Raw genomic sequence first — 27,919 nt, forward strand, 5'->3', positions numbered from 1 at the left:
TCAGTTTGCACTCAGCCTGCCGGTGAGCCATAAACACCAACACGCACTGCCTAAAACACCTCTGTTTGGGTTTAACTATTAACAAATGAACTGCATCGCATTTCTACATACATTTCATTTGGGTGTACATATTTATTTATTTTTTCAAAACAGAGTATCTGTGTAGTCCTGGCTGTCTTGGAACTTACTCTGTAGACCAGGCTGTCCGTAATCTCAGAGACCCTCCTGCCTCTGCTTCCAAGTTCTGGGATTAAAGACATGCACCATCACTGCCAGGCTCTGTATTGGTTTTATTAAAAATTCCAAACAATATGCAAGACCTACTATACTCTGCACCAACAGGTCTGACTGACCCAAAAGGAGATGACGGAAACCATGGCCTGGGAGGTACAGACAATTACTTGAAAGGATGGTTAATACAGAGATTTCAGACAGTAAGAAAGCTTGCCGATATATCCTTTTCTTGATGTTCTTGCTAGGAAGGTGAAATTGCAGGAGCCTGAGTCTGAACACTCTTGGAGCTTTGTGGTTATGGTAGCAGTTCAGAAAGGCTCCTGGGACAAGACAGGTGCTAAAAGCCAAGCAAGTGTATGGATCTGAACCACCAGTCCAAGAATCTGCTCAAAATTCAGATTTTCTTTACAAAATATGCTATATGTTTTATTATTCTCACACTTTTCAACTATTAAAAGACAAAAACTAAAAATATATAAATATTTTAAAGGAACTATTTATTTTTATATACACATGTAAGCAACACTTAGTTAAAAAAAAAATACTACAGTAGGATGTGGTGGCGCACGCCTTTAATCCCAGCACTTGGGAGGCAGAGGCAGGGATTTCTGAGTTTGAGGCCAGCCTGGACTACAGAGTGAGTTCCAGGACAGCCAGGGCTACACAGAGAAACCCTGTCTCAAAAACAAACAAACAAACAAACAAACAAACTAAAAACCTACATAAATCAGCCCTTTAGGTACTACCAGAAAATATCCTTTCCCCTTAAACTAGAGGTGATTTATATCCTGAATTTTATGTTGTCACATTTTAAAGTTCTTTATAGTTTTACCACTAATGAAGACTTCTCTAAAAAATGCCTAACTGTAAGATTCAGATTTTTAATAGTGATAAACAAAAGGGAATACTTATGAAAAAATAAATAACAAGACTATATATATATATGTATATATATATATATATATATATATATATATATATATATATNTATATATATATATATATATATATATATATATATATATATCTCAACTAGTGTGTCATGACCCCTTTTGGGGATTGAATGTTTTTTTCAAAGGGGTCACCTAAGACCATTGGAAACCATAGATATTTATGTCATGGTTCATTACAGTAGCAACATTACAGTTATAAAGTAGCAAGGGAAATAATTTATGGTTGAGGAATCACCACAGCATGAGGTATTAAACTACATTAAAGGCTCACAGCATCAGGGAGGTTGAGAACTACTGGTATATATCAATGATTTAAAAATTAAATTTGTAATTGATTGTCAGTGTTTGGTTATTTGTATTTTTTTTTATGCCTGTATCTCTTGAACATTAAAATCTCTCAAGCGAAAAGGAGTTGTGGGTGGAAAGAGTTCAGCATGTTCTGTCTTGCCCTGTAGCATCCTGTTGTACACCACAGATACTACGGTCTTGTGATTTCTATTTTACTTTCTTTGTTCCCTTTAGGAAGGGACTTAATTTACTAGTATTTGAGAAAAACATGCACAGGACTTAGTCTTCACTCGTTGACTTTGTCTTCATCCTGTTCTCATTTCTTGAAAGGACTCAGGTCCAAAGACAAAAGGAGCTCACTGTTAGCTGATCAAGCAGAGTCTAGTGTACCACATTTCCTATTTCCTACCCTGTGCCAGGGGCCGTAGACTGATTGATGGCTTCCTCACCTTATTCTCCCAGATGCTCTTTTATCAGTTTCTCTTGATGCCTCTTCAAGGGACTTACATCCCCTGCCTTGTGGCTGGCAGAGAAATACTTTGACCTTCTTACTTATTCTTCCATTCCAAACCTCAATCCAGCCCTCAGCAGTCTTGCTTTTTACCCATACCCTTTGCTTCTTTCTTCAGAGTTCCCTTGTTTCTGTTGTAGTTTATCAGGTTGTTATGTTCTCTGTTAGGGCCTGGGAGCTTTGGTGTTAGCAGGAAGAGAAGAAGACTTAAAAGGAGGATTTAAAGGTGGTCTGACCACAGGTAGACGTCAGGGGAAAAAAAATTAAAGTCTTTCGCACTTCATAAGTTAACAGTTCTGTAGGTATTTCCTGTGTCATATTGAGGCGGGTAGCCTCCTCTGTCATCAGTCAGATGACTCCAGGAGCAGCAAAAGAAAAAGCTATGCTGAAGGTCACAGTGAAGACCAAACAAGCCTCCATTACCCACATACATAATCTTTATCTGTGGCATCTTGCCCAAAGAGTGCCTTTCAAAAAACAAACCCAATAAATCCCAAGGCTTTGCCTCCAACATTCTCCTCCAGAAGCAGCCCACAAGCAGAGCAAAGTGCAAGGAAGCAAATAAAGTTAGCATAACCGAGCGGAGGACTCTGGAAACTTCTAGAAAGAATTGTTCAGAGACACTTTTCAGCAGCCATAAAACTTACAGCAACATAAAAGCCAATTATTCTGAAGGAGGATAAGAGCTGAGAGAGATGAGACATGGGGGAAACTCCAGGGGTAGCGCTTCTGAAAGTTTTAAAATTATATTTATTGGGGCAGGAACAGACAGGCATGTGGAGGTGAGAAGACAACTTTTTGGGGTCACTTCCCTCCTTCAGTCACATAGATCTCACAGACTAAGTTCAGCTACCAGCCTTGGCCAGAGGTAGCTTTATCCACTAATCCATCTCACTAGCCCACCACAAGTATTTCACGGTGTTCCAGGTGTCTGTGTCATGTTCTTAGTTAAATTGCCAAGCTAGTCCATTAACATAGCCACAACCTTAGTGTAAAAACACACCGTTTAGCATCTCCTGCCAAGTCCAACTCTGAAATCATAGGAATTCAAACCATTATGCACAACCAGGATTCAAGAACTTCCCATGATCTTGGTCTGGATCCAGCAGGTGTCTTATCAAACCTAGAAATAAAAGTCTAGTTACTGGAGGGATGCATCCTGGTACTGGTAGAGCTGCAAAGAACCAAGCACAGATTGGCTGCTCTATTTCAAATGTAAACCCTTGACTAGAGAGAGAGTTTATATTCTGATATACTGGGTGGCTATAGTAACTTAATGTTACTTTATTTGGAAAATATTAGTTTAATTAAATTCTACATACTTAATAGTGGTGTTCTGAAATTTTAGCTATGCTCTCTCTCCATTTTCTCCTCATCTCATTGAAGACTGACATGGTCACCAAATTCCCTGAGGCATTCTTTAAAAAAAGGGGGGGGGGAGTCCTCTCTATGTAGCCCTGGCTAGTCCAGAACTGAGTATGTAGACCAAGCTGGCCTCCAACTCAGGGATACCCACCTGTTCTGCCACCTGAGTTCTTCAATTAAACATATGAGTCCCTACACCTGACCCTCTGAGCCAATTTTGAAGCCTCATGATGAATTTGGATAATTTGTTGGATCAAGACTTTCTATTAGCAGCACATCTTTTCTGCCTTTCTCCTCTTTGTGCCATTGATTTTGTTGCTTTTGTGGAGTCTCTCTGTGTCGCAGTGGCTGACCAGAAACTTTCTATGTAGACCAGTCTGGCCTTGAACTCACAGAGATCTCCTGCTTCTGCCTCCTCCTGAGGACTGGGATACTCCTTTGAGTTCTCCTTTCCTCATTCACTTTAAAACCACTTAATAAGTCTCCATAAGCAAACTCCTATACAAAACTGCATGTCCTCATTACTGATGATAAGTATTGTATGACGTATACAAGCTGTTAAGTAACAGTAATGACAGCCCTCTGTAGTTTTGGTTGTTATTGCTCTCACTTGAGATAAGTTCCTTCTTATTTATTCACTGTGTGGGTCAAAGTAGATCATACCCATGGCTGGGAAATGTGAAAGCAGAGCCAAGGGTGCATAACACTTGTGAATAGCCAGAGGAACACCCTAGTTCCGAAGATGTCATATTACACATGATAACACCAGTTGTGAGAACTTGAAAGAATCTAGAAGGCATCTTTAGAGACTTAATGGAAGAGCACTGGGAAATTCGGGACAGTGAATTTGATTCTAGCTCAGGAGACCCTTACCTGCAGAGTTGGGATTTATTTTCCAAGGGGTAAAAATGATTTACTGAAGTCACTTTAAACAGCATTTAACAAAGCAAACATTGAATTAATTGACATAATTATACCCAATAAATTTGAATGAAGGAAGAATGGTGTGAATATGAGGAGAAATTATAGGAGTTAAAGCTTGAAGGGAAAGAGTCTAAACTAAGCTTGGTGTGTCTAGAGGTTTTCTATCACTGTGTTGACATATCATAGATCGGAAGGAGGAAAGAGCTGTTTTGACTCACAGTTCCACTCCATAGTTGCTTGGCCCCATTGCTGTAGGCCTGTGGAGAGGCAGAACATCATAACAGTGAGGGCATAGTGACACAAAGCTGCTCACCTCATGGACCCCCAGAGACAAAGACACAAAGAGCATCAGAAAGGGGATAGGAACAAGATATCTTCCCTGGATATGTCTCTGTGGCTTACTTCCTTAAGTTAGGACGCTCCTTCCAACAATACAATCGTATTCTGAACCCATCGAGGGCTTAAATTCACTGTTAGAGCCTTCAGAATCTAGCTAATCACTTCCTCAAGCAAGACTTTAACACAGGAGCCTTTTAGAGGGTCACACACCATATCCCAACCATAGCAGGAAAGAAAGTTGATGCGAGACCCTGCACGGGAAGGAACAACTGAACTTGCTACTTGTGTCTGAGGTGGGAATTGTGGGAAGGGAGGAACCTAAAGTGCCTGTTTCTAGAGTGGGATTGCTCAGAGATAAAGGCAGCTCCACTGGCATTTACAAGTGGGATAATGATGCTTTAGTTTCAGATGTGCATAGTGTGACGCTGCAATAAGATAGCGAAGTGAAAATATCTAGGGCCTGGTTGGTAATTTGGAACTGAAATCTTAGTATAGAAACTTGAGATGTATCTGATGCTGAAAATTTTGGCAAATTAATCTGCAAATACATATACACCCCCTATAAGGCTTTATGGCTAACTCTGGGGTGAGGGGATATATATCAAGAGAAGAGTATCAAAGATTTAACGTTTGAGTGTTGGGTATTTCTTTGCTAGAGAACAAAGAACCATTAAGAAATGGTGGGAATGATGTGTGTCCTAGTTAGGATTACTATGGCTGTGATGAAGCACCACGACCATAAACAAGTGGGGAGGAGAGGGTTTACTCAGCTTACACTTCCACATCATAGTCCATCACTGAAGGAAATCAAGGCAGGAACTCAAACAGGGCCAGAACCTGGAGGCAGGAGCTGATGCAGAGGCCATGGAGGCATGCTGCTTACTGGCTTGCTCCCTGTTTTGCTCAGCCTGCTTTCTTATAGAACCCAGGACAGCAAGCCCAGGGATGGCACCACCCACCATCGGCTGGGCTCTCTCCAATCAATCACTAATTAATAAAATGCCCTACAGCTGGCTCTTAAGGAGGCATTTTTCCTCAATCAAGTCTCCCTCCTTTCAGTTGACGCTAGCTTGTGTGTCAAGTTGACATAAAATCAGCCAGCTTGCCAGGCGGTAGTGGTGCATGCCTTTAATCCCAGCACTTGGGAGGCAGAGGCAGGTGGATTTCTGAGTTCGAGGCTAGCCTGGTCTACAAAGTGAGTTCCAGGACAGCCAGGGCTACACAGAGAAACCCTGTCTCAAAAAAACAAAAAGCAAACACAAACAAACAAACACCAGCCAGCATAATGAGTCAAAGAAGTGTAGAAGCAAGGACATGTGCATGAATAGGGGCCAAGGGAAGAAGAGATTTCAGAACAGAAGTTAAAAAGAATGAAGAGCTCATGATGTGAGGGATCTAGCCCAAGAAGGCAGCTGACACTCCTCGTGGGATTATTCTTCATTAAATAGTGGGGACATAATTCAGATCATCTTAATGCAGTAAACATTTTCACTCATTGTCCGAGGTACTAGTTAGGTCTCACAAATTTCAGACCTAATACACATATTTGTTTTTCTTCTTTTTTTTTTATGGTGAAAAAAAAAGTGTATATTTAGAATTAGCCATCTGGACTTAGTTTAGATGATCCCAATCTTGTTGGCAACATCTAGGGCATCATAATCAGGAGCCAAGCGAACATACGCCTTCTTCTCTCCGTCGGGCCTTATCAGGGTACTGACTTTGGCCACATCAATGTCATAGAGTTTCTTGACAGCCTGTTTGATCTGATGCTTGTTGGCCTTGACATCCACAATGAACACAAGAGTGTTGTTGTCCTCTATTTTCTTCATGGCTGACTCAGTGGTCAGTGGGAATTTGATGATAGCATAGTGGTCAAGCTTGTTTCTCCTGAGCGCACTCTTCCGAGGATATTTTGGCTGCCTCCGGAGCCGCAGGGTCTTGGGCTGCCGGAAGGTGGGTGACATTCGGATCTTCTTCTTTTTGTGACTGTGGACGCCTTTCAGCACCGCCTTCTTAGACTTCAAGGCCTTCGCTTTGGCTTCGGCTTTGGGAGGGGCAGGAGCTTCCTTCTTCGCTTTCGGCGCCATCTTGGCGGAAAGGATCTGTTTTTCTTCTTTTAACTATAAAGGAGATGAAATTTTGGACTACATTAATTCCAGACAAGTAGCCAAAGAGAAATTACCATATCATTTCTGACCTCACATTTAGGTCTATCAATGGGAATAATTTTAAGGAAAAATTAAGGATTCTTGTCCAATAACATTAAGATAGCCCCTGCCTGTCTCAGATCATATTCTACCTAGCGAATATGATTCTGTTTAGATTATAACTTGCTGGAAGGGTAGGCTTAAGGTTTGAGTCACATAAAAAATGCTTTGAAATGGAAATCTCTTAAAAATCTGACAGTTAAAAAAAAAAGGTCTATCTAACTTAGCTCCATTTCACCTTGGAAAACAAATGATCTGAAGTAAAGAAAACGAATGGGATTTAATAGTTTTCCTGTGGACACGGAGTCGACACTGTAAAGTAAGCCATACCCTGGTGTCTATTCCTTGGGTGGAGCACATAGCTCACTTTTAGACATTATTTGGTTTCTTGAATATTTAGCAGTTTCAGATGTAGGTTTTTCACTGTGACTCAGCTGCAGTGTGAGCTTCACTTCTCCAAAGTCACTGAACTGTGTCATCATTATTTCCTGTCCTGGAAGAACTGAGCCCCAGAGGATGCTACAAGGGTTGAGGTGGAATGTGTGAAAAATGGATGGCTTCTTAGGTCCTTCCATATGTGCATGTGTGACTCTCCCTGTATGTGGTGCACGTGTGCCTCTCCCTGTTTGTGGTGCACATGTGTATCTCCTTGTATGTGGTGCACATGTGTATCTCCTTGTATGTGGTGCACATGTGCATCTCCCTGTATGTGGTGCACATGTGCATTTCCCTGTATGTGGTACACATGTGCCTCTCCCTGTATGTGGTGCACATGTGCCTCTCCCTGTATGTGGTGCACATGTGTATTTGGTTGTGTATGCAAATTTATGGAGGCCATAGGGCAACCTCAGATGTCTGTCCTCAAGAGTTACCTGCCTTGTTTTGTGATCTGGGGCTTGCCAATTAGACTAAGTTGGCTGGCCTATTAACCCCAGGAATCCACCTGCCTCTAGCTCTCTGGTACCAGCATTGCAAGTTTAAGCCACTACACCTGGCTTTTTTATTCTTAATATTTATTTATTTATTTATTTATTTATTTATTTATTTATTTATTTATATATATCTTTGAGGGTCTCTCTGTGTTTCTCTGCCTGGCATAGAACTCACTATGTAGGCCAGACTGGCTCAGTCTTGCAAAGATCTGTCTGCCCATGCCTGCCAAATGCATGTGGCACCATTCCTAGCCCATACGTGGCTTTTATGTGGGTTCTGGGAATCCAATGCAGGTGCTCATGCTTTCAAGTGAGCTGTTTTTCTAAATCCCTTACCTGTTTCTTTGGGGAAATTCTTCTTGAAATTGTATTACAGAAGCTGAAAAGGCAATCCACCAAGTACAAGGCCGACAAAATCTATCCTACAACTGTGGCTCAGAGGCCCAAGAATATCAAGAAAAACAGATACAAGGATATTTTGCCCTGTAAGTTCCGTTTCTTCCTGTAAACTTGTCTTTCCTTCCAATTTTAACTCTCCGCCTTCAGTTTTTAACCCAGCACTTGTTCTTAATCTTGGAATGCTTCACTGGCAAAATAATTATATTATTTATGACTGTAAAAGAACGTTCATTCATTCGATTACTTGTTCACATGGACTTAGCCCTCTATGTAAGATTTCTCAGTTACACTGTCTCTTTCTTTCGTGTTCCAGATGATCACAGCCTGGTAGAGCTGTCTCTGTTAACTTCCGATGAGGATTCCAGTTATATCAATGCCAGCTTTATTAAGGTAGATTGAGGAAATAAAAGCATCCCCTGTTTTTCTGAGCACCTGAAATAGGGAATGGGGAGAAGACTAGGGGAGGAGGGTGCTGTCTGCACTCACCTCAGGTGAATTCTGTTCTCCTTTAGGGTGTCTATGGACCCAAGGCTTATATTGCCACCCAGGGTCCTTTATCTACAACTCTCCTGGACTTCTGGAGGATGATCTGGGAGTACCGCATCTTGGTGAGTGCATAATTGCTTCAGGTACTTCAGTAGAGAAGGTGGGATGCCAGGGAGAAACTGAGCAGGCTTCCCAGCTGTTAAAAGCAGCTCTTTTCTTCGGGCTTGATGAAATTTCAGAGAGCAGGTATCTTTTATCAGTTTTACAATGAGCTCTTGTTCACATGAACGCAAGCTGGCAGCTTGGTTGCAAGAATTGAGCTGACTAGAGAAAGGGAAGCCAGAACAAAAGGAGGAAGAGTAAGAGCGGTTCATAGTCCTTGGGGTTTCTTTTTGGGTTAAAAGGCAAAGCCAACAGAGAAACACTGCTTACTACTTTCTGGCTCTGGGACTCATGCAGGACTGTCCTTTCTAGCTCTGTACACGTTTACATTTCTGTTTCCTGCCTCTAGGTCATTGTCATGGCATGTATGGAGTTTGAAATGGGAAAGGTGAGTTGCTGTCTAGTACTGGTCGACCTAAAGATAAAGACAGAACTTTGCGGGGGCTGGTGAGATGGCTCAGTGGGTAAGAGCACCCGACTGCTCTTCCAAAGGTCCAGAGTTCAAATCCCAGCAACCACATGGTGGCTAACAACCATCTGTAATGAGATCTGGCGCCCTCTTCTGGAGTGTCTGAAGACAGCTACAGTGTACTCACATATAATAAATAAATAAATCTTTAAAAAAAAAAAAAAGACAGAACTTTGCTTATGTGTATCTGAGAAAAACCATTCCATACCACACGATCCACAAGCGGTTTCCCCTCTGAGAATCCCTTGTATCCATTTCCCCTCATAGCTCCTGTGCTCTACAGTTAAAGAAAGGAAGGGAGAAAAGAATACCATTTCCTTTCCGATAATCAGATGCTTTAAGTGCCCCCCAGAGACTCTCCTTGGGCTGCGCTACCACACCCAGTCATCAAGTCCAGCCATGGACTGTATGGTGGCAGGAATCGATACTTTTATTTTAATCCATTTAAAACTAAAAGTGAACCTTCACTTCAGCTATTGAAAACTTAATTTGGGGGCATATGAAAGTTTTTCAAATATAAACATGATTTACTATAAAAAATATTTCCAGTGAAAATTTAGTATTCTACTTAAGGTGTGTGCTATGTATAAAATATGCATAGGATTTTAATTTTTATTAAAACAACAGGGCAAGCAAATATGTACTATTATTGTACACTGGATTACATGTTAAATATTTTGGTATTTTGGGCTAAATTCATTTAAAAATGTGGTGTTAGAAAATTTAAACCTAAACATGTGACCACATTGCTGTCTACTGCTGCTATTCTGAGTTGGGAATTCTAATCACAATTGGGAATCTGACACTTACCTGGTGCAGCTGTTTTAGTCAACAATTTCAGCTTTCTCTCTCTCTCTCTCTCTCTTTCTTAGATGCTGAAATTAGGTCAACAATGTCTATGTCTACTTTTTTAGTTTCTAGGAAGTCTGTAATTCAGACATCCTTTAATGTCTGTCTTTTATCCTTTGGAGACTCCCTATCATGCTGCTGGAGCTGACTTCCAAGGGGGTTAGCTGTGCTGTGCCTAACCTAAGATGAAGAACACAGAGCTGCTTCTGAATGAGGGAGTGGGTTTCATTTTGTAGGAAGGATTAGACTATGTGGAGGGGAACCATTACCTTCTCTTTTATGTGACAGAAAAAATGTGAGCGTTATTGGGCTGAGCCAGGAGAAACACAGCTGCAATTTGGCCCCTTTTCTATATCCTGTGTGAGTATGATGTGTTTCTATCATGGCTAAGCAAGGTCTCCAGAATCAGCATGCCTTTGAAATGACTAATAATTTAATCTTCTTGTTAGGAAGCTGAGAAAAAGAAATCTGATTATAAAATCAGGACTCTGAAGGCCAAGTTCAATAGTGTAAGTATAAAGCAGAAAGAATAAAGTGAAGAGATGAGACAGGTAACTAACTCTGTGTGTGTGTGTGTCTGAGAGGAGAGAGAGAAAGAGACAGATAGATAGATAGATAGATAGATAGAGAGAGAGAGAGAGAGAGAGAGAGAGAGATGGGGCTGGGCATGGAGCCATGGGCGGAGTCAGGGCCTTTGATGTCTTGGGTAAGTCTTTATATTCATAAGAGACTCTGCCCCTAATCTGTTTCACACTGTGGCACACATAAAAAATTGATATTGGTAATATGAATAGAGGTTATATGAACAGTGGTTAGACACTAGGATCCAACTTAATGCCTTGGACTCTACCCTGCCTTGCTAAAAAGGCAAGGGGAGTCAATATATCCTCATGTCTGTGACCTATTTGGGACACTCTAATTTGAGGAAGATTTGGTTTGGACTATTTTCATATCTACCTCTTTTTGTGCAGGTGGGGTTGTTAGGGATAAGACAATGGAAAACATACTCATATTTCATAAGGCTTGAGAGCTATATAGAAGAAAGAAGATTTTTTTTGAAAAGGCTATAGGTAGTACTTAATCAGATTAATTTTGGGGGAGAATGAGGTGGGATCCTCAAATTCTTCTCTTTTTCTGGTTTTTTTTTAAATAGGAAACTCGAATTATTTACCAGTTTCATTATAAGAATTGGCCAGACCATGATGTGCCTTCATCTATAGACCCTATTCTTCAGCTCATCTGGGATATGCGTTGTTACCAAGAAGATGACTGTGTTCCTATATGCATTCACTGCAGGTAAGATGCTGTGGCTGAACCTTCTACAGGGAACAACAACAACAACAGCAACAACAACAGAAACAAACGAGGGTCTGGCTAGGATGTAATTCAGAGAGAAAGTCGGTAGTTGGAACAATCTATTATAAATCCAACTGGTACATTAAACTAATTATCTTTCATTATTATTTATTGTGTGTTTGTATGCACATATGTGCACCCATGTGTGTGAGTCATGACAAACTTAGGGGAGATCATCTCCTTCCACTGTGTGGGCTCTGGGGCTTGAACTCGGATCGTTAGGTAAAGGCATCAAGAGTTATTACTCACTGAGATGCTTGCTGGACCTAAACTTTCTCTTAAGTTACATATGAGCATTGGTTCTGGGAATTCTTGTGAGAAGCTGCCAAGACGTGTCTGAGGTCCACTGTGGCATGACAAATCATGTTCTGGGATGTGGTAGGATTTGAAGGTTCATTTTCTCCCTCCTCAAATCTGCTATGGAATTTCCCAGCCATTGTCCGTTATCTCTGCCAGCAAGTGCCCATGCTATGTGATCTTCTGTTTCAGTGCCGGCTGCGGAAGGACAGGTGTCATTTGTGCTGTTGATTATACATGGATGTTGCTAAAAGATGGGGTGAGTTTCCCAGCAAACACTTCCTGTTTTCTTATTGCATGCATCTGGGCTGCAGAAGTTCCACTTTTCAGAACATCTTCACAACTCATCTTTTCGTATGAAGTGGGTCACTTGTAAATCTCCTCTGTCATATAATTGAATTAGGTCCTCAGTTGGTGCTTCCTAAAGTGTGGTTCCAGGGGGAAGGCCTCAATAATAGTGTACTTGCCTTGTGGCAGAAGGCCACATGTTTGATCCACACGTGACAAAGTGTGATTCTCTAGGGCCAAAGTTATCTGAGAATGTGTTAGAAATATAAATAAAAATCCTGGCCTACCAATGAATCTAGAAAGTTTAGGGGTTGTGAGCCAGCGAGCCCTCTGGGTGATTCTGGGAAATGCTGAAGTTTGAGAACTATTGCCCTGAATTGCGTGTTTCCCCTTCCTTTATCCAAATTGCTCTAGCAGATGGATTTAACTTACTAAAATCAAGTTTGTGCTATTGTCTTGAAATCAGTGTGTGTGTGCATGTGTGTGTGTGTGTGTTTGCACTGCTGTGTGCATGTATGTGTGTGTAGGGTGGATATGTATATATCAGTGGATGCGTACGTGGAGGACAGAGATTCATACTGGGGTCTCCCTCAATTGTCTTCCATTTTATTTTTTGAGACAGGGACTCTACTGAATCTTGACTCAGGCTAGCTGACCAGCGAGCTCCAGGGTTCCACTTGTCTCTCTAAGTACTGGGGTTTCAGACATTCAGACTTTACTGGCTTTTATGTAAGTGCTGGGGCTCTGAACTCAGGTCCTCGTGCTTGCATAGCAGGCCCTTTACCAACTGAGTCATCTCCCTAACGCTCTCTCTCTCTCACCTCTGCCTCCCAAGTGCTGTGATTAAAGGCACAACACCTTTAATCACAGTACCTACCAGTTGTTTAAAGTTTTAAACATTTTTATGTGTCTAGATATTTTATGTGCCTGTATGTCTATATGACTTTTGTGTGCTTAGTGCCTACAGAGGCCAGCAGAGGACATCAGATCCCTTGGAACTATAGTTATAGACAGGCTGCCAAGTGAGTGTTAGAAATGGAACCTGGGTTCTCTGGACCTGCCAGTGCTCTCCCGTCCCTAGAAATCAGTTTTTATATCTGTTAGGAAATGAGAAGTTTAAAATATGGGTTTTAGATTTTCTAGATTATTTTATTTTATAAAACCTCAGATGACTTATCTATTGAGTCTTATCTTGATGGTGTAGACATTTGATCACCCTGTGTAAAATTGTTCTGAATTACACCAATCAGCCTTTTCTAGAGACAATACCAGCTTCTAAGTCAGTGGTTCTCAACCTGTGCCAGGTCAGGACCTCTGGGGAGGGGGGGGTGTCTTATGACCCTTTCACAGGGATCACTTAAAACCTAAGAAAACCAGATATTATGATTTATAATAGCAAAATTACAGTAGTTATGAAGTTGCAATGAAAATAACTTTATGGTTGGGGGTCACCACAACATGAGGAACTGTATTAAAGGGCCACAGCATTAGGAAGGTTGAGAACCACTGCTCTAAATCATGGCAAAAATGATAAGTGACTGTATTGGGTTTCAAAATGCATTCTTAACCTCTGAGCCATAGCTCTAGCTCCAAGGGCACTTGTTGCCCTTGCAGACATTGGTTCCCAGCACTCTCTTATCAGTTTACAATCATCAATAACTCTGGGCACAAGGGATCTAATGCCCTTTTCTACCCTTTGTGGGTACCAGGCACTAAAGTGGTGCATATGTATGCAAACATTCATACACATAAAATAAAACACACATTTTGTAGTGCATTCTTGGGGCTAAGAATATAGTTCAGTTGATAGAATGGTTAGATAACAATTTACCACGTGTGATCTGTCTACGTAAATCTGGAAAATGCGAATGGTAATGCCTGTGATCCTAACACTTGGTAGGTGGAACAAATTGAAAGTCATCCTTGGCTACGTAGCAAGTTTAAGGCTAGCTTGGTCTCTGTGAACTGCTGTCAGAAAGAAAGACATACATAGAGGGAGGGAAGGAGAGAGGGGGGCACATTCTTTTCTTGGTGTTATTCTATATGAGAAGAGTGGGTATCCTAGGAGCACAAGACTAGGAGAAAGCGGCATGATTTGTTAGAAAAAAGATAAAAAAATTTTTTTTCTCTTTGGTTTGACAGATAATTCCCAAGAACTTCAGTGTTTTTAATTTGATTCAGGAGATGCGAACACAGAGGCCTTCACTAGTTCAAACTCAGGTACGGACTGTGGTGAGCGGATGACAATGAGTGTCTGAGCCTTGCTGGGTGTCTGTGTTTATGGTGGGACCTTCGAAAGCCACAGAGTGCACGTGAGCAAGGCCACTCTACTGTGTATTTTTCTATGAGTATCCCAGTGTTTCCTGTAGCCCTGGGCCTGGGTCAGATTATTTTCATTCCTCACAGTTTACCATCTATAATACTCTTTCTTGCTTACAAAGGAAATTGAACAAAAAAGTCCAATGAATTTGACTCATTAAAAAGAACTAGCTAATATCGTAAGGTAACTGGAAAATTTGTAGTTACAAATCCTTCTCTGAAGCCAGAGAAAATCAGGGATCTGTCATTTCTACTCCAAGAGGTGATTTAATTTCTGTTAGGAAGCAAAGAAAACTGAAGTCAGAGCAAGTGTATGCCTCATATGGAGGTCACTACTGCTACCCTTTCCCTACAGTTCCCTTGTCTACAGGCACACTCTAAAAACAGAACTACAACGAGCCAGCATTATGTCATATCACTTTTGAACCCACCCTAGATTGATCATAGAGGTTGACTGCACTAGGAATATTCTTCCTTTTTCTTCTAAGCCCAAATCTCTCACTGCCTATAATCTTAGTTTCATACATATTTATACATCAGTAATTTCCCTCAAATGTATACATTTATACATCTTTGAAATGGAACTTAATTTAGTCACTCGTTCACTCAGTTTTTCATTGATATTTATTATGTGCAAGGCATTTTGTGTATTTTTTTCTAGGAATTATACTTAAGTAGAAAGATCCTGAAGTGCTTCAAGTCCCTTATAAAGGAATTTGCATATCACTTTAGAGATAAAGCAGTTCACAGTGGCAGTTTAGATGTTTTAATGTTCAAGTTGTGAATGAAGGGGAAACTGAAGAGCTATTAATACAAAAGCATCTGTTTGGCCCACACAGGTTTTCCATGAATAGGTTATGGAAAAAATAATTTTTCATATGCTGTCTGTAGGTGTTTTCTATATTCAACCTATGAGGGGAAAGTTTATGTGAAGTGGAAGCCTTAGCTGGCTCGGAAGGAAGGCAGAGTTTATAAACACACAGACACAGCAGTAAGCACACAGCCTTGTTATATGACTTCAACATTAAATTTACAGATAATACTCTGTCTTAGATAGGGTTTTACTGCTGTGAACGGACACCATGACCAAGGCAAGTCTTATAAAAAACAACATTTAATTGGGGCTGGCTTACAGGTTCAGAGGTTTAGTCCATTATCATCAAGGTGGGAGCATGGCAGTATCCAGGCAGGCATGACACAGGAGTTGCTGAGAGTTCTATGTCTTTATCCAAAGGCTGCTAGTGGAAGACTGACTTCCAGGCAACTAGGGTGAGGATCTTATACCCACACCCACAGTGACACACCCATTCCAACCAGGTCACACCTATTCCAACAAGGCCACACCTTCAGATGGTGCCACTCCCTGGTCCAAGGATATACAAACCATCACATACTCCATTTCAGAAAATCCCATCTCTCTCTGGCCTAGTTTTAGTAATTCAAAAGTAACTGGAGAAACTTTCATATCTAGCATTGTTAGTGACTAGTTAAATGAATCTAATAGTTGTAGCTGATTCTTCCAACACTGCAAAATGGCAGTCTAGCCAGATGGGGCTTCCTGTTTGAGGCCCATTCTCATTCATAGACTTTGTCTCTGTTTCTCTCTGTCTCTCTGTCTCTCTCTGTCTCCCCCTCTCTTTCTCTCTCTGACAAGTCTGACTTTCATACCCCCACCTGGCTTAGAATTCACCACTGAGGACTAGGCTGGCCTTGAAGTTGCAGCAATCCTCCTGCCTTAGCTTCCTGAGTGCTGGAATTATGGGAGCAAATGACAGTGGCTGGCTACTTTTTCTGTCTTAAAAAAAATAATAATAGCATTCCAACACTCCGCTGGGTGATATAGACACTGCATTGTTCTCTTGCTAAAAATATCTTTGAAATGTGCTTTATTTAAATAGTGTTGTAAAGTTTCAGAGGAAGTGCTTCAGGAAAAGGAAAGGCCAAAGTGAAGTAAAAAAGCCATAAGCCTTGTAGCACATGGTAAGAGTAGGCGTCCCATTTCTCTGCATTGAATCACTGTAGTCGCTCATTTCCAACCTTTATCCAGTGGTTTACTTTTCTTTTGTATCTTTGCTGCTATACAATTTCAGAAACTTGATCTGAATACACTAAACTAAGTCAGACAATTCAGTTTTTAAGCCACGTGCCAGGAAGTACTTCTGAATGGCCTTGGACAAACTAAATGTAAGCAGGTATAATAGCCTTCCTACTTCATCGAGCAATTGTGAAGGCCAAGTTAGAGAATACATATTGAAGCTATCAATTCATATACTAACCGCTACTTGATAATTTTTTCATAAATAGAGGTGACTTACAAAAAAATGCACCTAAGATAACATACACAATAAAAAATGCTAGCAAAGAAAACAGAGAGGTTAAAGATAAGTTTAAAAGTAGAGTTAGCATAGGAAAGAAGCATGCCAGAGAATCCTTGTGTGTTAGCTACAGTTCCTGTAGAATAAGCGTTCCTCATAGCCTAACAGTATGGACACATCCGCCATAGGCCACACAGCATAAGCCACCGTTCCTGGGTTTAGTGATGGATGGATGCTGTTAGTGATGGATGTTTCCATTTTGAAATAAGCTTCTGTAATTCACCTGATGTTTTGATTTTCTTCATTTGCCTGGCTTGTGATACTCTCCAGGAACAATACGAACTGGTCTACAGTGCTGTGTTAGAACTGTTTAAGAGGCACATGGATATTATCTCTGATAATCACCTTGGAAGAGAGGTAATGTTTAAATTTATATGTATGTATGTGTGTATATATATATATACATATATATATATATACACACACATGTATGTATGTATATGTACACACACATACATATATATCTATATATGTGTGTACGTGTATATATATATATATATATATATATATATATATATATGTGTGTGTGTGTGTGCGTGTATATATATTTTTACCCATATGTTTTTGGCTAAAGGCTCTCAGATTATTTGCCAGATTTACGTATAGTCACAGCTGAATTGGAATGTCAGACCCTGTCTCTAAGAACAAAAAACAAGACAAAGCCAATTTTAATATTTTGTGAATTCAATGCCAGTCTGGTCTACAGAGTGAGTGCCAGGACAGTCAGGGCTACACAGAAAGACCCTGTCTCTAAAACCAATATATAGCACATTATGATGTTTTAAGGTATGTATACATGTGGGCTGACTAAACCAAGATGACTAACCTATTCATTATTTTATTTACTTTAAATTTAAGATCTATATTCTATATAGTTTTCTAATACATAATACATCATTATTATCTGTGGTCATTGTATTCTATAGTAAAACTCCTGAATTTAATCCTTTTATCTAGCTGAAATTTTGTGTCTGTTGATCAACATTGTCTCAAAATTTCCGTCTTACTCCCTGATCACTAGCGCTCTACTCTGTGTGTTTGTGTGTTTAGCTTATTTAACGCAGAGCAACGTCCTCCAGGTTCATCTACATTGTCAAGAGTAACAAAATATCACTTTTGAATGATACTCTGAATCGAACATAGACCTGGGAGTGAGTGCCAGATAACTGCTTTAGCACTGAGATGTATCACAAGCTCTGTTTTTCAACCTCTAAGTTTTGAGACAGGGTTTTATTAAGTTGTCCAGACTGACCTTGAACTGATCCTCCTAAGCTGAAATTATAAGCCTATATTACCATGCTGGGCACTGTGCGTGCGCGTGTGTGTGTGTGTGTGTGTGTGTGTGTGTGTGTGTGTGTGTGTGTGTAATTGCACCTAGCATTGTGTATGTGTATATGTGTAATAGGTCTGCACTTGTGCATGTGTGCTCACCACTGCAGATACACATAGAGGCAGAGGTTAACATAAAATGTCTTCCTCAATCGCTTTCCCACCTTATGTTTCTGAGACATGTGTCTCACTGAAATTACAACTCTTTAGTTTTGCTTAGACTCTACTCAGCAAGCCCTCTCTCCCCTGGATATATCTACCTGTTCTCATCTTCAGTACTGGGGTTATAGGTCCATCATATTTAGTTTTTATGAGCTTTCTGGGGGCCTAAACACAGGCCCTCTCACAGGCCATTATTTCCTTCTTTTTAAAGGGGGTAATAATATTCCATTGTGAATACATGCCACATTTTCTCTATCTACTCATCTATGGATGGATACCTAGGTTGACTCCATAATTTGTTCAGTGTGAATAATGCCACAATAAACATAAACACACTCCATTAATTTCATCTTCCCTATAATAAATCCTGAAAAATTATATGGTAGTTCTGTTTTTCACTTTTTGAGGGACCACTTTGATTTTTCATAATACCTATACTAGTTCATCCTTCCACAACTGTATATACATGTGCTGTTCTCCTATATTCTTACTAACATTGAACTGTTGCTTGCTAACAATTATCTATCTGCCCTCCACCTTAGTCCTGGGGATTGAACCCGGGGAGGAACTCTTTAGTTTCCATTATTGATTCAATTGCCTTACTAGTTAATTTCTATTTAGATTTATTATTTGCTCCTTAGCCGGTTTTTATATGGTAGGTATCGCCAAGATCTGAACCATTCGATCTAGGTTATCCAATGTGTTAGTATGCACTATATGTGGTACTTCCATGCAGTTGTTTATAGTATTTTAACAGATCATTAGTAACTTCACATTGTCATCTTGTGTGTGAGGGAGCATATGTAGATGTGTGAGTGTGTCAATGTGTGTGAGCACATGTAGGCTTGTGAAGGTCAGAGGTCAACTTCGGGTGTCACTCCTCAGTAGCCATAAACCTTGTTTTGAGACATAGTCTCTCATCGGGCCTCAGGTTACTGAGTATGCTAGGCTAGCTACCAGGAAGCCCCAGGGGGCCTCGTCTCCACCTCTCTAGTACTGGGATTTCAGGTGTGTTATACCCTGCCAAGTTTGTTTGTTTATTATTTGCCTATTCTGGGAATTGAGCTTAAGTGCTTACCAAAATACGACTTATCCAGTTCCTACATTTTTACCTTTGATTTATAATTTGAATTTTTTTTCCTTAGTGTAGCTAAAGTCTAATCAGTTTTGTTCACCTTATCCATTTTTCCTTGGTTTTATGAAGGTCTTGAACAGGCAAGAGCACTGCTTTCTCTCTACTTTATTTATTTATTTATTTGTTTGTTTGTTTGTTTGTTTCAAGACAGGGTTTCTCTGTGTAGCCCTGGCTGTCCTGGAACTCACTGTGTAGACCAGGCTGGCCTCGAACTCAGAAATTTACCTGCCTCTGTCTCCCAAGTGCTGGGATCAAAGGCGTGCGCCACCACTGCCCGGCTCTTATCTCTGCTTTAATCTTTAATATTTTCTGGTTGTTGCTAAGTTTGAGGTTGATTTTAGTCCACCCCCCTCCACCCCACACCTAGTTCCTTAAAATGTAAAGTTATGCTGTTCATTTGGGATCTTTCTTTATAAAATAAATATGTCATTTATTTTATATCAACTCATGCAAGCTAAATAAACATTGATTCATATTTAACACTACATTTTACTAATTCTTTAAGAATGTATTAAAAATGTTTTGATCATTTTACCCTGGCTTCTCTCCCTAATTCTTCCCAGAACTACCGCCCATCTCTCTACCCCTTCCTAACTTCATGTCCTATTCTTAAAAAGGCAACCCACCAAGTCTAGTTTGTGCTGCTAATATACTTATGGGTGTGGGACCAACCACTGGAGTAAGGTTGACCTACCAGGGCCTACACCCTTAATAAAACCCTCACTCTCCCTTCCCCAGAAGCCATCACCGGTCATAGCAACTCACTTAAGAGTGTGTATTATTGAGCCCATCCCCCATCCACGTTTGCGTCGACTGGCTTGGTTTTATGAAGGTCTTGAACAGGCAAGAGCACTGCTTGATTTCCTGAATGAAGTAGTCTTGTCATGTCCGGAATACAGTTTCAGCCCAGCCCTCCCTGATCTGTCTGTCCCCTTTTCCATGATCGTCCCTGTGCCTTGTGGGGGATATGGGGGCGGGGGACAGGTGTTACTTCCCAGTCTTCCCAATATTAAAATGTTTCATTGACATTGCGTCATGAAAAACAAACAAGGCAAAACAAACATACAAACAAAAAAACTCTGACATCTCTTTTGAAGATTCAAGCAGAACGCTCAATTCCTGAACAAAACCTTACGATAGAAGCTGACTCTTGTCCTCTGGATTTACCAAAAAAGTGAGTAAATTTTGCTTATCTAAGTGTTGACTCACTGTGCCTAAAGGATGACATCTCACGCTCCAGTTGCTATGCTACTGGAAGAGACCTCTTTTCGGTATGGTCATCATTCTCTCCTTGCTTTTCAGCGCCATGAGGGATGTGAAAATGGCAAACCAGCATAGCAAACAAGGGGCTGAAGCCGAGAGCACTGGAGGGTCTTCCCTTGGCCTCAGGACTTCTACGATAAATGCTGAGGAAGAGTTGGTTTTGCACTCGGCTAAATCAAGCCCTTCTTTTAACTGTTTAGAGCTAAACTGCGGGTGTAACAACAAGGCTGTCATAACCAGGAACGGGCAGGCAAGGGCTTCTCCAGTCGTGGGAGAGCCTCTTCAGAAGTATCAAAGTCTGGATTTCGGTTCCATGTTGTTTGGGTCGCATCCTAGTGCTGTGCTCATAAACACAGCGGACAGGTATCACAATTCAAAGGGGCTGGTAAAACGGACCAAATCAACTCCCTTTGAACTGATTCAGCAGAGAAAAACAAATGACTTGGCCAAGGGAGATGGTTTTTCATGCCTAGAATCTCAGCTGCATGAGCACTACCGTCTCACGGAGCTGCAGGCGCAAAGAGTGGCCCATGTTTCTTCAGAAGAGCTGAATTATTCACTGCCTGGTGCCTGTGCTGTGACTTGTGTGCCCCAGCACAGCCCCGGCGCTTTGAGAGTGCATTTGTGCACATCTTTAGCGGAAGATCCTTATTTTTCATCATCCCCTCCGAATAGTGCTGATTCGAAGATGTCTTTTGATCTGCCTGAGAAACAAGATGGAGCCACTTCTCCTGGCGCTCTATTTCCAGCCTCTTCTACAACCTCCTTCTCTTATAGCAACCCACACGACTCCCTAATGATGAACACTCTGACCAGCTTTTCCCCACCATTAAACCAAGAGACAGCTGTAGAAGGCAAGTTTGTTTTGTTTGTTTGTTTGTTTGTGATTTTGCCTGGTTTCCATTACATAATTTGGTTTCTTCTCACCCTAGCCCTTCTCTTCCTCTGCTTCTTTTTCTTCTCGAAGAAGTAAGTTCTGGGAGTGCTTTGGTGATGTACTAAATAAATTGATGATAACAGTAGTGGAGGCACTCAGGTCTGGGGACCCATCTGTGCCAACAGGAGAGCCTCAAACATGGCCAATTCTTATTCCAGACTTGTTTGCCAAAAGCCCATAAGCTACCTTTAGCATGCAGAAGCAGCTTCCCAAATACAGAGGGCAAACTGATCAACAGCACTGCGCGATCTCCCAGTAATATTTGTTATACCGTCATGTATCTGTAATGAGTTGAACACATTGCTAAGCATTGAATTCTTTTCCTGTAGGAGTGGAAAGGATAGGGCCTGATTTCCTGCGCTTTTGCAGTGGCTAAGTCGATGAGAATATGTTTAGTATCGTGTGACATTTTTTTTTAAAAATCTTTTAACACATTTATATTTATCTCTTAAAGTTCTAGAATTTTTTTATATATCAAATATACTGTTTTAACTAAGTAGTCAGAAAGTAATAGTGAACGTACTATTAGAGGTTATTATGGGGTGTTTCTTTGCCTTTTCTTTTTAGTAAAGTGGATTGAACCTAGTACCTCACACATGTCAGGCAGGTGTTTTAAGTTGAATCCGCAGCCCTAATAATTTGATGTTGAAGATGAAGGAAGCAAAGAGCAAGTTTAATTCTCTTAGGCATATCTCGAGGTAATCTGTGGAGAGCATTTACTTAGAAAGGATAGAAAACTGTTGTTCTATATTATTAAATGCCATTTCTTTTGTCTTTTTTTTTTTTTTTTAACGTCACAGGGCTTGAATCCAGCCAGCTAGGAAAGAGCTCTGTAACTGAGCTAGAGCCCCAGCACACATCTCTTTCTTCTCTCTTTTCTTGATTTAGATAAGGTCTTACTACCCACGCTGGCCTGGATTTCATAGATGTCAGGCTGATCTGCAACTCACAGCAGTCCTGCTTCAGATTCCCAGCTGCTGGCATTAGTTTCTCTCTTTCCTTCTCTCTGTGTGTATGGTGTGTGTGTGTGTGTGTGTGTGTGTGTGTGTATGTGTGTGTGTGTAGGTCAGAGGTGACTTGCAGAGAGAGAGAGGGAGAGAGGTTTCTCGTTCTACCATGTGATTCTGGGTTTTCAGAACTCAGGTTTTCAGGCTTAGTAGCAGGAAGTACCTTTACCCACTGAGTCATTTCACCATCTGATGTTTTCTTTTTATAAATAGCCATAATACTTTAAATTCCTTAGAGCATCAAAAATAACAACAAAGTTATTTTCATAATGTAGCAAAATTGACATGTCTGCCATCTGGTGGCAGTTTCTTATAATGGCATGTAAAATGTTCACACATTCTGAGTATTATTAGACAGAAAACCCTGCCCTAGCGCTCTAGTTCACTTCTAATCCCAGAAGTTTCTCCCACTTTCTTGATAAACTATATCTGTTTCTGTAACAAGCATTCATATTTTGGGTTCTGGGTGGACTGAAGGAAGAATATTTTGCTTTTGTTTTCAGTTTTTGGTTTTTTTAAAGACAGGGTTTCTCTGTGAAGCCCTTGCTGTTCTGGAACTCACTCTGTAGACCTGGCTGGCCTCAAACTCAAAGAACCAATCCACCTGCCTCTGCTTCTCAAGTGCTGGAATTAAAGGCATGTGCCACCACTATCCAGCAAAAAAACGATTTTTAAAAATATCTCTTGCATAAATAAATGCTTAGCTGATGAAAATGTCCTATTGTGAATTCAATGGAAAACAAAAGGAAAGAGTTATGTAGAAGATAATCCAAACCACCCTAGTAGCAACTCCATCAGAATGTGGGGGCACACTTAAAACTTTACATCCAGCAAAGAATTTCAAAGAATAAAAAAATTTACCTACAGACTAATTTATTCTGTTTCCTAGAGTAACCAAATGCAAATCTGTTAAATTTATACTTAGGATGAGATTAGAATGCAAGAATCTTCTTTATTCTTATAAAACATTGCGATTACATTTCTATTACTTGGATAGCTACTTCTCGGAGGACAGACGATGAAATCCCCCCGCCACTCCCTGAACGGACACCCGAGTCTTTTATTGTGGTTGAGGAAGCCGGTGAGTACAGTTCAGTAAGTATGAAGTGTGTGTCCCTTCTCAGGTCCCTTCAGTGTTCTATGTGCTGCTGCTGCGCATCCATCTGCCTCCTTTAAATATAAACTCCTTCCTAAGAACTGGCCATGTCTGCTTTCTTGCAGGAGAGCCCTCACCACGTGTTACCGAATCCTTACCTCTGGTGGTAACATTTGGAGCATCACCAGAATGCAGTGGGACATCTGAAATGAAGAGCCATGACTCTGGAGGGTTTACACCAAGCAAGGTTTGTAACTCCTTTTCTGACTCAACTCATTTATATTCAACTGACTATAGTTTTATTCTACACATTTAATTTTTTTAGACATATTTATTTTATTTTAGGTGTAAGAATGTTTTGCTTGTATGTATACATGTGTATCTTGTGCCTGCAGAAGTCAAAAGAGGGCATGGGATCCTCTGGAACAGGATTTAGGGATGGTTGTGAGCCACCATGTGAGTGCTGGGAACTGAACCCAGGTCTCCTGCCAGAGCAACAAGTGCTCTAACTGCTGTGCTATCTCTCCAGACCCTTCTCTTCATTTTGACAACTGCCATTCAATAATTATTAAGTAGATCCTAACATAAAACAACATGGTAGAGGCTGTGGGGGATGGGAAAGATGTGCAAGGCACATTTCTTACTCTTAAGAAAAATATAAGAAAAATTAAAAAAATAAAGGTAAATATTGCAAAAAAAGAAACTTACATTGAAAGTACAGGATGTGTATATGAATCTTTATGTTTATTTTATGAAGACCATATATCAATGATACATGAAAGATACAGAGATCCAAAAAGACATGGGAGCTTTTTTAGGTTGGAAGTAATCAGAAAAACCCAGTGAAAGAGAAAACCTTTGAGCTGATTCCTAAAAGGCAGTTAAGGCAAAAGCAAATCAACCGTTTCATAAGTAGACAGATTATTAACTGTAGCCACTTCATGGGCTGCTCATCTTAGCAGTGAAATCACAAACAACAACTTTTTTTTTTTTTTTTTTTTTTTTGGTTTTTCGAAACAGGGTTTCTCTGTGTAGCCCTGGCTGTCCTGGAACTCACTTTATAGACCAGGCTGACCTTGAACTCAGAAATCCGCCTGCCTCTGCCTCCTGCAGGAGTGCTGGGATTAAAGGCGTGCGCCACCACGCCCGGCTCAAACAACAACTTTTAATGACATATACATGTTACTTAAACCACTTGGAATACTGTTTCCTCATTCTAGAAGAAAAATCTGTGCTCCTGATAATCTGTTCTACATTTCTATATATTCTTTGAACCAACTATATAAGTATGTACATTGGTTTCAGAGAACAGAAAATCAATCAGTCATTTAGAAGTCTCTACAAGATTGTGGGTGTGGCTTAGTGCTAAGCATTTGTTGAGCTCTGTAAGACTCTAGCTTTATTCCCCAGTACTAAATTAAAGAAATATCTCCTATAATTGTAATGCTGGAAAATTACAGTGTTAACATAATGTTGTTACAATTATTATTAATAGTATGCACACACATAATGGTCTTCTTATTAACTCACATAGTGAAGAACAATTAGCCCTTTTCAGTATCATAAAGTAATTACAATTTCAACAACTTATCTCCAAATAAAATTTTATGGCAATGTTCTAAATTATGAAATAAATAATTCAGAAGGAGATCAATTTAGAACTAATTTCCATATGATATAAAAGTATGAAGATCACTGTAAGAGTTAAGGGTTCCTTTTTATAATTCAGCACAGTTATGAATTAAGAAATATGGCTGTCACTTAATTTTTAAAAATGTTATCTATTGCTTCAAGCTTGTATTGTGTTTATACATATTACTCTTTCCCTTTTTTCCTATTTAGAATGTGAAACTCCGAAGTCCCAAATCAGGTAAAGACTTCTCTTGACTTTCGATGACATTTAGTTCTAAGGACGTGTGCTGTAAGAACGGCTTGTTAGGAATTCAGTTCAGGAAGATTCATGATGCTTGTAATAGCTTTACTATCTTGATTCATTTTTGGTTTTCTCATACTAACAATGTTTGTTCTGTCATGGGCAAAGTAAAAGCAAGGTCCTTTAAAAAAACATTATTTCAGATAGAATATTTTAAAATTCAAATAGTTAAAACAATATTGTATAAAAAAAACCAAATCAAACCAAACAAACAAATGAACAAAAAAACAGCAAACTACACTACATAAAAACTACACGTAAAAAGAGACACATAAAACAGAAGAACAGAAGAAATATCTCAGAAGCAAACCCACAAGTGCTTCTATAGCCAACTGACTTTTGACAAAGATGCTATGAACATACATGGGAGAATGGATAAGGCTTTCTTGCTTGCTTGTTTGCTTGCTTTCTCTCTCTCTCTCTCTCTTCTTTCTCTCTCTCTTTCTCTTTCTTTCTTTCTTTCTTTCTTTCTTTCTTTCTTTCTTTCTTTCTTTCTTTCTTTCTTTCTTTCCTTCCTTCTTTTGGTTTTTTTTTTTGAGACAGGGTTTCTCTGTGTAGCCCTGGCTGTCCTGGAACTCACTCTGTAGACCAGGCTGGCCTCAAACTCAGAAATTTGCCTGTCTCTGCCTCCCAAGTGCTGGGATTAAAGTCATATGCCACCACCACCTGGCAATGGATAGGATTTTCAACAAATGACTCTGTGAAAATTTGGTATCCACATGTATAACAAAGGTGGGCTCCTACCTCTTACCAGTCGCAAAAACAGCCCAACATCTACTAAAGATTTAATTAGAAGACCTGAAACTATGAAATGACCAGAAGAAACACTTCAGGATTTTGGAATTGGTGAGGACTTTTTTTGAACAAGACATTAAAACAAAACAAAACAAACAAAAACCCAACAACAATAACAACAACAACAACAAAAAACTACAAGGAAACAAAAGTAGAATAGACAAGTGAAATTATTTTAAATAAGTATCCTCACACAGCAAAGGCAACAGTCTTTGCCTTTAACTTAGAAAATCTTTGTGTTTTATGCATCTGACATGCACAGTTGTGCTCAACATTACTTTAGTGACTCAGATCTTATTTTCTTTTTTTTTTTAGTGTGTGTGTGTGTGTGTTTTCTAGACAGGGTTTCTTTGTGTAGTTCTGGCTGTCCTGAAGCTTGCTTTGTAGACCAGTCTGGCCTTGAACTCAGAGATCTGCTTGCTTCTGCCTTCTGAGTGTCGGGAGCAAAGGTGTGCACCACCCTGCCTGGTCTTAGTAACTTGAATTTTAAAATGCGGTGTGGATAGTGACCAAAATGTTTAAGGAAAACAAAAATAATTAACAGCAATATACATACAATGTATATAATATTTCATACTATACACATATACACCCACAAACACACGCACATAGAGAATGAGTTCCAGGACCATCAGAGCTACACAGAGAGGCTGTCTTTGAGGGGAGAGCACGGAGCTGGAGAGGTGTAAAGTTACCTTTTATTCATGTGGATTAGATCCCCATCTTCGAGGTTTACTGCCTCTGTCTGCTAACTTAGGCCTGGTCCTGGGAGCTTCCGGCCTCATCCAATCTAATCCAGGCCTGGAATGTTTTCAGTCCCAGAGGCTTACTGCTGAATAAACTCTGGCTCATTCTGTCTTCACCTGAGTCTAGGTTGTTCTCTCTTCAACCTGTCTCTGTAAAACTCTCCCAATAAAACTGCCTCTCCTCTCCTCTCCTCCCCTTCCCTCCCTTCCACACTCCCTCCCCTCCCCAACCCCCCCTCTGCACTGCCCTCTCTTATATTGCCTCTCTATCCTCTCTCTTGTCATAAGAGTTGGGCATATCCTATTCTGTTAACTATTTCTCTGTCCCTTTGTCTGCCTCTCAATTAGACATCACTTTCAAACATGGGTGCTTTCCTACACAAACTCACTTTGTGATTAAAGGTGTGTGCTAAGGCTGAGCTATACCCCAATTTGAAATAGGTTTTTCCAGTAAACAACACAATCTCCAAGTTCTCAAGTGTGATCAAATGTCCTGTAACACTCCAGGGTTAATCTCACGGGTTACTCTTCCAGAGAACCCAGGTTCAATTCCCAGCATCTGCATGGTGGCTCACAAACATCTGTAATTACAGCTCCATGGGGCCTGATGCCCACTTTTATTGTCTGTGGGCACTGCACACATATCCACACACATACATGCATATAAACTATGCATATAAAATGAAAATAAATGAAAAAAAAAAAAAGAGTAGGGCCTAGAAGATGGCTCAGCATGTGAAAGCACTTGCCTGATCCTCATGTC

General features: G+C 40.3%; 1 protein-coding gene and 1 pseudogene across 1 annotated transcript in view; one reads left to right on the top strand and one right to left on the bottom strand.

Annotated features, from left to right (window-relative positions):
- Positions 1 to 27,919, top strand: part of Ptpn22 (protein tyrosine phosphatase non-receptor type 22) — a 54,732-nt gene that overhangs the window by 8,875 nt on the left and 17,938 nt on the right. The window contains exons 4-18 of the mRNA XM_021158209.2: positions 8,130 to 8,238; positions 8,466 to 8,542; positions 8,665 to 8,760; positions 9,150 to 9,188; positions 10,407 to 10,478; positions 10,568 to 10,627; positions 11,272 to 11,414; positions 11,964 to 12,030; positions 14,202 to 14,279; positions 17,024 to 17,110; positions 20,477 to 20,553; positions 20,682 to 21,496; positions 23,584 to 23,667; positions 23,808 to 23,929; positions 25,525 to 25,552. Of these exons, the coding sequence (XP_021013868.1) occupies positions 8,130 to 8,238; positions 8,466 to 8,542; positions 8,665 to 8,760; positions 9,150 to 9,188; positions 10,407 to 10,478; positions 10,568 to 10,627; positions 11,272 to 11,414; positions 11,964 to 12,030; positions 14,202 to 14,279; positions 17,024 to 17,110; positions 20,477 to 20,553; positions 20,682 to 21,496; positions 23,584 to 23,667; positions 23,808 to 23,929; positions 25,525 to 25,552 (1,954 nt within the window). The remainder of the gene's footprint in view (positions 1 to 8,129; positions 8,239 to 8,465; positions 8,543 to 8,664; positions 8,761 to 9,149; positions 9,189 to 10,406; positions 10,479 to 10,567; positions 10,628 to 11,271; positions 11,415 to 11,963; positions 12,031 to 14,201; positions 14,280 to 17,023; positions 17,111 to 20,476; positions 20,554 to 20,681; positions 21,497 to 23,583; positions 23,668 to 23,807; positions 23,930 to 25,524; positions 25,553 to 27,919) is intronic.
- On the bottom strand, positions 6,231 to 6,710 carry LOC110291206 (annotated as a pseudogene).

Source organism: Mus caroli, chromosome 3, assembly GCF_900094665.2.
Source record: "Mus caroli chromosome 3, CAROLI_EIJ_v1.1, whole genome shotgun sequence".
NCBI classification, from domain to species: Eukaryota; Metazoa; Chordata; class Mammalia; order Rodentia; family Muridae; genus Mus; species Mus caroli.